Here is a 10,723-nt window from a genome sequence, read left to right on the forward strand (position 1 = left end):
ATATATTGTCTTCCCCTTTATGCTTACCGTCTTTTGCTTTATTTTTATTTCGCTCTCAGACTATTACAGTCTATCTTCTCTGCTTTCTCTCTTTTCTTCAGTTTTGAATAGTGCATCTTTTTTTTTTGGGTTGTCTCTCTTTTCTTTAGTTTTGAAGACTCATGCTTTCTCCAACTATTTACAAAACAATATATGTAAGATACTCTCTGTCTTACAAATTTGACGTTAATTTTTTGCCTAATGCATCATTGAAGCCATGTTTTCTCTAACTCACTGTAAAAGATATGCAACTTAGATATAAAATTGTGAATAGTGTAACTAGTCCTTGCTATATAGACTAAAATTTAGGATGTGAGGATCCTTCACGTTGCTAGCTAGATTTATTCCTCGCACAATTGGATTCATGACAAGGTGCACTTTAGTACTTAAGTTGAAGCTTTACTATTCTTTTTTCTATTCGTATGCTTCAACTAATTGTAATGCTTCATTTATAGGTTAAATGGTGCAAGTTTCTGGAGGGGTTGAGCATTTTTTGAGGCTGGATCATGGGTGTTTGGTATAAGGATTCGTGCTATGATTTGAATCATGATTCGTAACTCATTACAGTATTTTCTCTTATAAAAAATATACGTAAAATGAAAATAGTTCTGAATCATAGTTCTGAATCCATAAACCAAACGTTTTTGCGCTAGAAATTTGGGAACGCCTTGCTCTCTACTAAGCTAATTAGTTGGTTTTTAGATTCAGTAAATATAGTTCGATGTTATGTCCTCTGTGTTGTGGATTAACATTTGGTACAATGCTTTATATTATTTACAAGTTGCCAACTTACAAACAGGGATAGAGTCGACGCTATGTAAATTATAAATGAGGGGTATTTTAGTCTTTGCATTTAAAAATAGAAGAGAAATAAATTAAAATAAATTCAATTCTTATACCGGGGTTATTGATTAGCAGGAGCACCCTTTGGATCCGAGTCTCAGAGCCCACCACTTTCGCAGGAGGAGGAGAGAGGTAGAGAGACCGAGAAAATGTCGAAGAAGAAGGTGAGTGGCAACACCATGACGCTCAAGGACTTCCATGGCGGTTCAATTCCTTCCGATCTCTCTCTCCCTTCCGCTCCTGGTGTGTAAGTCCCTTTTCCCTAATCCTATTCCTCATTTCCATCAATTTCCCATTTTCTATGTGAGATCTTAGGGTTTTTCCTGATTTTGAAATGGTTCGCTTGGGTTTTCGGCTTATCGTGTGATCGTTGTGTGAAGTTTTCTGGTTGAATGGCGAATTTATGGATCCGCAGCTAGTGACCCTAGTTTGACTGTTCTTCTCAAAGTTTAATTGGAAAGAAATGGAAGTCTTTGTGATTGTTTTGATATGGATAAATAAGTGTTTGTGTGCTTTGGAATTAAGTAGAGCATTTTAATTTGATTTGTTTGAAATTGCCCTGCAGCATCGTTAGGCCTTCAGATCGTCCCGGTTATGAGCGATCGGCGGCGTGGGGGAACCAGATGGGTCGGGCTGATCACCGCTCCCGACCGCACACCTCTCCGGCGTCGAGGCATTTAGATGATAAGGCTCCTTTTCTCACTCATGCTGCGCATATCGGCAGGAACTTTGATGAGGATGAGCGCAAGCCTCTCGATGGTGTGGTTGCCCCAACTCGTCCTGAGCCGAGACAAGAGTCTGCTTCTGTTGGAGGTTTATGGGGCCGACAGGGAGCAGCTCCAATGTCCCAAGTGAATTCACACTCGGGGAGGGTTGCTGAGGCGAGTTTGGATACCAATAATGGGCAGGGTGTTGGTGGTGCTTATCCGAACGTTTGGGTGGCGAGGAAGGAGGCGGCAGGTATTACTGAGCGGCCGCAATCACCATGGTCTGCGCCAATGGCTGTTTCGAAGCTGGCTCACGCTAGTGCGCTTGAAAAGGTTTCATCGGGCAGATGGCAGTCGAAGCATTCTATGCATCAGAGTGATGCTGAGCTTGTGAGAGCTTCCGAAACAGAAAGCGGTTCACAGTCCAAGGACTATGGTAATAATGCCTATAACAAGATAGATGCAATTGGTGTGGTAGAAAGTTATGATGCAACCTTGGCTGGGCATGGGAAAAGGGTTCTGAATGTTGATGACTACGTTCATGGTGGTAGGAAGGAGTTTCCTGATTATGAGAGGACCAGAGCTCCTGTTAATTCAGAGGTAAAAGAAAAGAACCTAACAAACTATAGGGACAGTGGTGAACCGGATCGAGCTAATGAAAAGTTTGGTGGGATTGAAGTGCAGACCTCAACGTATGTACAACCATCAGAACGGCCTAAGTTGAAGTTACTTTCAAGAACAAAGCCACTAGAGAGTGTGGAACATACCGTTGCTGATCATATTCAGGTAGTTCTTGAGTAAGCAAAAGAAGATAAAGATTTGACTGTGCATCAGTGTTTCAAGTTCTTAGTATTTGGTTGATTGAAATTTGCAGGGGCATCAAAAGGTGACTGAATCTGTTCATACTGAAAGTTTTAACGAAGCACATGGAAATTTGAATCCTCCGAAGTTTGGTATAGCTCATACTGAGAGTGAGAAGCAGGCCGTAGAGCGCCCAAAGTTGAAATTGAAGCCCCGGTCTCAGCCTGCTGAGCAGTCGGAAGGAAATGTTGAAAGAGGCAGGTTAGTGATGGGAGTTTGCGATTTCAAATTCTTCGTGATACTTTGACTGTGGGTTGTTTGACTATTACTAATGTATGTTACATCTTATTCAAATGGACATTAAACGATATAAAGCTAAAGAAAAGATAAGCTCATGTTTGGTTCAACAACTCAAACCCAACAATTCAATTAAAACCATAGTTAGGATTCAAATTGATGTTTGGTAGGGAATTAAATGAGGACAATTCAAACCATTGAAAATGATTCAAACCCTTAATTTTAAAATTTACACGCCTCCCTAAATTCTAACCATTGGATTTGTTTTCTACAGTGAAAATAATGCAGATCTTACTTTTCTCTCTCCTCAACTTCAAGCTTAAAAATGCTATAACTTCTTCGTTCCAATTCCGATTGAGATATATTTTCTTTTTCAATGTGTTCATAATGAAGAGAGTAACAAATCCTCATCCATATTGCATATTTTTTATTGTCATTTACAATGGGATTTTATAAGATTTATTACAAAACTCTAATGACAGTTTTTAATGCTTTATTCAGTTCGAATCGCAATTTAAATCACCAAAATTCAAACCAAATCACACAATCCTAACGGCAAACCAAACAAGGCGTAAGGTTGCTTATTGTTTACAACCATATGAAATATAAAATGCAGAGGCTAATGATGGAGTTGTATTATGCATCATGACTCAAGGGTGAAATGCATAAACAAGATTCTCACATGCTTGTAGTATGCCCTGTTATCTTATGTTCTTATGAACATTTAGTTGTTTATTTGGTCTATTTATTTATTTTTTTCCGTTGGAAACAAATTGATATTTGAATCTCCCCATCTCATAATTGGCCTGGATGGTCCTGGTGTTTGGTGAGTATCTTCTCAAATGTTAAGCTGAGGTATTCCTTTGTTATCCTCTTGCGTGACATTGCCCCTCTTTCACCCTACTTTTGAAGGTGTGATGAGACTTTAGTTACATTAACTTCCAAGATTAGTGTGCGGCCATAGTAGTTTGACTTTGCCATCTATCTTAATTTTAAATATTCTTTTCTCCTATTTTCATTCCCTTTTAGAGCAACATTTTGATCAACCCAGAAATGCATCTATGTGCTGCACGAGATCAGGCAGTGTGAAACTTGTATTTATTGTTGCTTTGCTAGATTAACTATTTCATTTTAAGATGAGGTTTAATTTAATAATATACGAGGAGCGAATAGGCACGTGGCACGTGATTTAAATCTTAGAAGGGGAGGATTCGGGTGACAGCTTTACAGCCCTTGATGGTTGGTAACAAGAATATGCAGCTGTGTGGTGTGTCATCAGTTTTTGCACGACTCTTTTGTCTGCAAGTGTGATGTTATTTCGTCTCTCTGTCTGTAGCTGCCATTGGCTACAGATCTGTTGTCTTATGTACTAAAGTTGGACTAAGAAGCCAAATGCAGAAATGATGTGTTACGGTTTAGTTGTCTGACTTTGTAAGGAAAATTAATTTCGTATATTCCTTCATTTCAGATTGGGAAATCAGTATTTACTTCAGATGGAGAAATCATTATTTCTGCTTGTTTCACTTTGTTATTGATTCCACATTCTCTGTTACATCTTCGTATCATGCAGATTGAATATAGTGAACTTGTTTTATATGTGGTTCTGAATCAATTTTTGTATCGTACCTACACATTTTCTGTTGTATCTGTCGTCAAATATTATAACGCATAATACTTCACTTGTACTATGATGAACCCCCAAAATAGTAATGGCCCGTTTTGGTACTTACCTCTGATGCTGTTTCTGATTGATGCAGGAATTTATTGTTTGGTGGTGCTCGCCCGCGAGAACTAGTGAGTGCTTTTGCTTTAACTGCTTATATTGTTATCGTTGAACAAATTGCTATTTGAAAATAATGTGATACTTCAGTCACAAATGTAGAGTTTGGATCTTGTTGCACCCGCCTTCTCTACTCCACCCTCACTCTCCTCTTAACCCTCTCTTTCTCTTTGTTCTTTCATTAATCTGCATGGATATATCGTAAGAGTCATGTTTGGAAACCCAAGAGTAATCTCAACATTTTAGGCTTTTGTATGTTTTCTGACTGCTATTTGTTATTTTGTAAATGGGGAAAATACATAAATTAAAATGTGGGAATTTACCAATGAAAGAGTAAAAATTCACTGTTGCGTCATTTTGTATGAAAAAATTGGGCTAGCTTTGTGATCAAGAGTGGGGTGGGTCAATTTTGGCATGGTTGGGGTTGGACCTCGTAATTACAACAATATTGGGCCTAGTTCTGGTGCAATGGTGGTTGGGCCTCAAAATTCCAACACGTTTAGGACTGGGTATAGTAAGTGTGGCTGGGTAGGAAGCAATTGGTGACAGAGAGGCTGAAAGGATGAAGACCTTGTTAGCTGAGAAGGAAACTTCTTTGTTAATGATGGAGTATGTTTTACCTTGCTGTTATTGGTATCATCTGCGTTCCCTGCTAAATGGTGTTCCTTACCCTTCTTTCTCAGGTTCTGAAGGAGAGAGGGGTTGATGATGTTGCACTTAACCATGACTTGGTTCAACATCCTGAAAGGTATTATTGTTATTCGCATTTTTCTTTTCTTTTTCTCTCAAAACAAATCATTTTGCCATTATTTGTATGAATCTTAATTTTTGTAGGGTTGAACATCATGTGCCAAGGACTGAGAGAATTTCTGGGCGTCCAAATGCATCGCGCTACAGTGAAAGAACGGAGAATCCTGCTCTTGATCAAAGGTTTGGAAAGAAATCTGAGAGGAGGGATCATGAGATGAGAACCGAGAATCCTGCTCTTGATCAAAGGAGTGGAAAGAAAACTGAGACAAAGAATCACCGGGTAGATGATGAGAGAATTGATACGCAGAGAAGGAACTGGCATAGTGAGAACTGGAAGAATAACCGAGATACAGAGAAGCAGCAGCAGTTGGAGAGGGCGCCATCGCCAGAGACTTGGCGCAAGCCTGTTGAGCAGCCTAAACCAACATTTGGAAAAGCAGCTTCTGCCGTCGAGCTTGCCCAAGCATTCTCTAGATCATCAATCTCTGAACCGACTAATCGACTTTCTGGCCAAAGAAGTCTGCCTAGCCGCGCTCAGTCTCAGATACCCTTCTCCCGCTTGATGGGCGGTCCAACACCAAGGCCTCAGATAAATGGCTACTAAAGCACATTTCGTTTTATTTAATAATTTTTCCCCTTGGAAAAGAGCACATTGCCCTTGCCATCGCTTCAATTAGATATGCCATAATGCAGAAAAAATGAAAGTAACAGGCATTTTAAATTTTAATGAGACGGAAAACACACCGAAAAACAGACAACATTCTTAATGAGTATCAGGAAAAAAGAAATGGTTTGTTTGAAACCGAAAAGCCAATAAAAGGGTCCATATGATAATTCAGAGCAATATATTATTCTAATTCATGTATGTACAATTATAATGTTGAATGCTTACTTTGTTGAGAAAATCTTGACCTTCGAGTGTGATCGAGCTTGAACGGCGGGAGACTCCGAGTGAATATTCCGCAAAAATTGGCGGCACAAGTAACGGAAAAGAAGGGCACCGTCTGAATGCTTAGTCGAACAATAATTTTTCAAAAAAGAATAAAATTTTTGCTGTGCATGGACCATGCACAATTTCATCTGCTTCAATCTATTTCTCGATACCGTTCTCATTAATCTTAGAGCTTAAATAATAACCACGGCCAAAGATAGAGAAATCAAATGGTTTAATTATTATTATTATTATTATTATTTTTTTTTTTTCACTTCAATCTTATTATTTTAAGCGAATCAGACAAAATTAATGATATTTTCACATACGAAAGATGGGGCGTGCCAAATATTGCAGAACAAACAAATATGGCTAGACTTAATTAGAGGTAAACTAAGTACCATGGCCAAAGATGGAGAAACCAGGACTCATTTTAACTAACAAAAAGCATAACATAATTTGATAGACAAGAATTAACATAACATACTCTATCGTAACGTATAGTATTAACATTAATATTAACTCATATTTCAACTATTTACAGAAATTTCTACTTTGACTGGGGCGGAGTAGGCACGTGACGGTGTGGAGTAGAATGATAGGATACCGGCTCTGATACCAACTGTGACGACCCTACTAGATGATCGTCACCGTAGCTTAAATTAACTTGTACTTGTTGGAATTTCTAAAAATTTACGAAACATTTTTTTTTTTAAAGTCTTATAGTAGACATAAGTTACGAATTGCTTTGTTGATTAAAATATTCAAATCTTAACATATCTGTTTCTCAAAGCATATAGATATATCTATATGTATATATTTAATCCTTAAGTCTTGCTTACTTACAGCTAGTGCTAAAACTTTGGACGGGCCGCCTGCGACCATTGAAAAGTCTGAATTTTCGCCCGATTACCGAACCTGAACTGCCCGAAAATTCAGGCTGCCCGACCCGACCTGAATTTTTTCTTGGACGGGCTTCGGGCAGCAATTGGCTGCTCGTGCCCGGTCGGGCTGCCTGTTGCCCGACCGCCTGCCTAAATTTTCAAAAAAATTTTATATTATATTTTTATATTGTATAATTTATATATATATTACAAGTTGAAATTTAGAATGAACACACGAACTATATAAAAAAATTATTTCTTTATTGATTTTTAAATTTGTAATTCATGATTGCCTCATTAAAAACCTTACCAAGAAAAACCCAATTGGATAAAAACTTGGTAAGGAAAACAGAGTGCAATCATTGTGGGATGAATTATAAATTTGACGAATTTACAAAGTCTATACAAGATTACAATAACACTATACAAATTAGAAATTACAAAGTAAAAAACTATTTACAAATTACAATAATAAAATTTAATTTGAAGCAGAAGGATCGTCTTGAAAATTAAAAGTTAATCTATTAAATTCGTCGATCCATTCTTGGCTTGCCGGTGAGATTGTATCGTGTAAGCGTTGGTCAGAACGGTCCCAATCCTTGATGCACACCAAAGCTTCAACAATATGATGTTGCAATGCATTTCTCCGTTCTTCAAGTATTCAGCCGGTTGTAATGAATGCTTGTTCGGCTGCAACAGTGAAGACCGGGATCAAAAAAATATCCATTGCCAATCGTGTTAGGATCGGTCAAGTTAATGCTTGTGCCCTCCACCACTCAACCAAATCAAACATTTCACTATTGTCTACAACTAAGCCCTCACTCAGGTACACCATTAACTTGTTAAATCCGACACTGTTGCCGCCACCTCTTGAAGAAGATCCACTCCCAGATTCTTCTTGACCTTGAGTCGTCGTCTTCTTCTTCTTCTCAGACAACCCGAAAACATTCAAGAATGAATGTGGATTGTCGTCTCGTTGTTGCGGTTGTTCAACACGAGGTGTGTTTCTAAACCTACTTTCGTAAGAGATATAGAGAGAAAATATTTTTTTCTTTATAATAGAAAATTGGTCAGTAGTGTCGATAGTTAAAAATTCACCTAAGTTATCTAATCCACTTTCTAAACCTTCTAATTTTAATCTAGGGTCAAAAATAACACCGAAACCATACAACATGGGTAATTTAAACTATTATTTCTTAAACTTCTTTTCCATAGAGGCGATAGGAACTCCTAAAACCTCGTGTGTCCTAAATTCACTAAATAAAATAGACATTCTTAAAAGTTCTCTTAACGCTAATGGTGACGTTGGGTAATAAGTTCCACTAAGCTTTAAGGTAACTTCGTGAAATCTACCTAAAATGGTATACAAGAGTTCGGCAATTTGCCAATCAGTTTCATCGATAAATCATTGTCCTAATTTTGCACTAACATAATTTGTTATAGCATCTTTATAGGGGATGCATTATTCAAGCATTATGTAAGTGGAGTTCCATCATATGGGCATATCTAAGGCCAATGCTCTAAGATTTTGATTACATGCTTATAGAAATCTAAACCAATATTGTACTATTTGATTACTGCCTTGAATCCAAGCAATGTTATCTCTAATTCTTTTAATATGACCTGACATTGATTTTAAACCAGATTTTACTATTAAATTAATTATATGACATGCACATCGTTGGTGAAATATATCATTATTACCGAATAAACTTAAATCATTTTCAAAAAGTTATATTGCTTTAGTGTTTGCAGTTGCATTATATAATGTTATGGCCATTATTCTATCTCTTAAACTATATTTATTAATGACAGATAAAATTGTGTTATATATTAAATTGGCAGTATGTGATCCTATAACACATTTAACACCTAAGATTCTCTTATCTAAATTAAAACCTTTATAATAATGTCTGGTTACCGCTAAATAATCTTTGTTGGCAACGGATATCCGCCGTTAACGCAACGCAACCACTAGTAGAGTGTAGAAGGTTGATTAATGCTTCATTTTTTTGTTTATATAATTTTAATGCATCTTTCCTAAGAGTAGTTCTAGAAAAAAATTGTGCATTAGGATTATGTACAATTTTAATATAACGCTGCTAATTTATTTGTTCAGTAAAACTAAGTGGTTGATCTAATGTGGCTACTAATCGTGTCATTTCCATACGATCAACTTGCGGATCGTATTTTCACGTGCTTAGACTGCCGGTTTGGCAGTCAAACGATAATTGTGTGTGGCGGAAAGCAGCTCCGCCTCCTTACTTTTGAAGACACATTTCAGAGTGTCTTCTTAAGTGTGTAGTGTCGTGAATAGTGTTACCTTATAATTTCTCACCACAATATTTACATTGAGCTACGTATTTAATATTACCGTTATTGTCGACGTCATCGAATGTGTTGAAGTGCTCCCAAACTGCTGAGGTGCGCTTGCATTTCTTCTTAGAACTTGCAACACTTGCACTAGCACTACCGCTTGCCTCAATGCATCTTTCCTAAGAGTAGTTCTAGAAAAAAATTGTGCATTAGGATTATGTACAATTTTAATATAACGCTGCTAATTTATTTGTTCAGTAAAACTAAGTAGTTGATCTAATGTGGCTATTAATCGTGCCATTTCCATATGATCAACTTGCGGATTGTATTTCCATGTGCTTAGACCGCCGGTTTGGCGGTCAAACGATAATTGTGTTTGGCGGAGATCAGCTCCGCCTCCTTACTTTTGAAGACACTTTTCAGAGTGTATTCTTAAGTGTGTAGTGCCATGAATAGTGTTACCTTGTAATTTCTCACCACAATATTTACATTGAGCTACGTATTTAATGTTACCGTTATTGTCGACCTCCTCGAATGTATTGAAGTGCTCCCAAACTGCTGAGGTGCGCTTGCATTTCTTCTTAGAACTTGCAACACTTGCACTAGCACTACTGCTTGCCTCTCATCCACGCCCACCAGTGCCACCACCATTATGTCCACGACCTCTAGTACGTCCACCAGGGGTCGGATTTACAGTTTCCTCAGCAACTCTTTCCGTAGTTTGCGATTCATGCGTTTGAAAAACATTAGGAAATTGCCATTCTTTGATGTTGAATTGGGCATCAATGGGAATATCACCACCATAACCAGAAGAAGCCATTATGAAAAATAAGAGAGATTGAGAGCGTTTTGAGAGAGATTTAAGCGAGATTAAGAGATATTTGAGAGAGATTAAGAGAGATTTAAGAAAGATTGAGAGAAATTGAGAGAAAATGAGAGTTTTTGGGTGAGAAAAATGGTTGGGGGGAGGGGGGGTATTTATAGAAAATTTTTTGGCTTGAAAAAAAAAATTTTTCCCCCAAATTTTTGGGTCCAACGGCTAGCAAAATTTCGGGCAATCGGGTCGGTTCGGGAAAAAATTCAGTCAGTCGGGCAACTGTAAAAAAAATAGTCGTTGGGGTTTGAATTTTCGGGTAAAAATCAGGCAGCGGTCGGGTTCGGGCAGAAAGATCTGTTGGGGTTAAAATTCGGGTAGAATTCGGGCTAACGGTCAAAACTTTTTGGGCATTTTCGGGCATCAGGCAAAATTCGGGCTAACGGTCAAAAAAATTCGGGTAAATTCGGGTTACACCGGAAAATTAAAAAAAAAAATCCGGCGGACGGTGACGATGACTCCTCCACCAGCGGTCGGCAACCGGGAAATGATTCTTTTCGG

General features: G+C 37.9%; 1 protein-coding gene across 2 annotated transcripts; it reads left to right on the top strand.

Moving 5' to 3' along the window:
* Window positions 1-955: 955 nt before the first annotated feature.
* Window positions 956-6,049, top strand: LOC21404459. Of its 2 annotated transcripts, XM_024173085.1 has the most exons (7): window positions 956-1,129; window positions 1,448-2,189; window positions 2,274-2,375; window positions 2,464-2,651; window positions 4,445-4,481; window positions 5,151-5,215; window positions 5,302-6,049. In XM_024173085.1, exons 1-7 carry the CDS (start codon window positions 1,032-1,034, stop codon window positions 5,819-5,821), a joined length of 1,752 nt encoding a protein of 583 aa, XP_024028853.1. In that variant the 5' UTR covers window positions 956-1,031; the 3' UTR covers window positions 5,822-6,049. The 2 variants fall into 2 exon arrangements, with proteins under 2 accessions (XP_024028853.1, XP_010107787.1); XM_010109485.2 differs by having other exon boundaries at window positions 1,448-2,375.
* Window positions 6,050-10,723: the final 4,674 nt, after the last annotated feature.

The sequence above is a fragment of the Morus notabilis genome, unplaced genomic scaffold, assembly GCF_000414095.1.
Source record: "Morus notabilis unplaced genomic scaffold, ASM41409v2 Scaffold783, whole genome shotgun sequence".
Taxonomy (NCBI): Eukaryota; Viridiplantae; Streptophyta; class Magnoliopsida; order Rosales; family Moraceae; genus Morus; species Morus notabilis.

What these genes read in the sequence shown, in the direction of transcription:
- LOC21404459 (XM_010109485.2), top strand. Translation starts at nt 1,032, where the DNA reads ATGTCGAAGAAGAAGGTGAGTGGCAACACCATGACGCTCAAGGACTTC. An exon ending in CCGTTGCTGATCATATTCAG is followed by an intron (nt 2,376 to 2,463) that starts GTAGTTCTTGAG and finishes TGAAATTTGCAG; the next exon opens with GGGCATCAAAAGGTGACTGA. An exon ending in TTGGTTCAACATCCTGAAAG is followed by an intron (nt 5,216 to 5,301) that starts GTATTATTGTTA and finishes TAATTTTTGTAG; the next exon opens with GGTTGAACATCATGTGCCAA.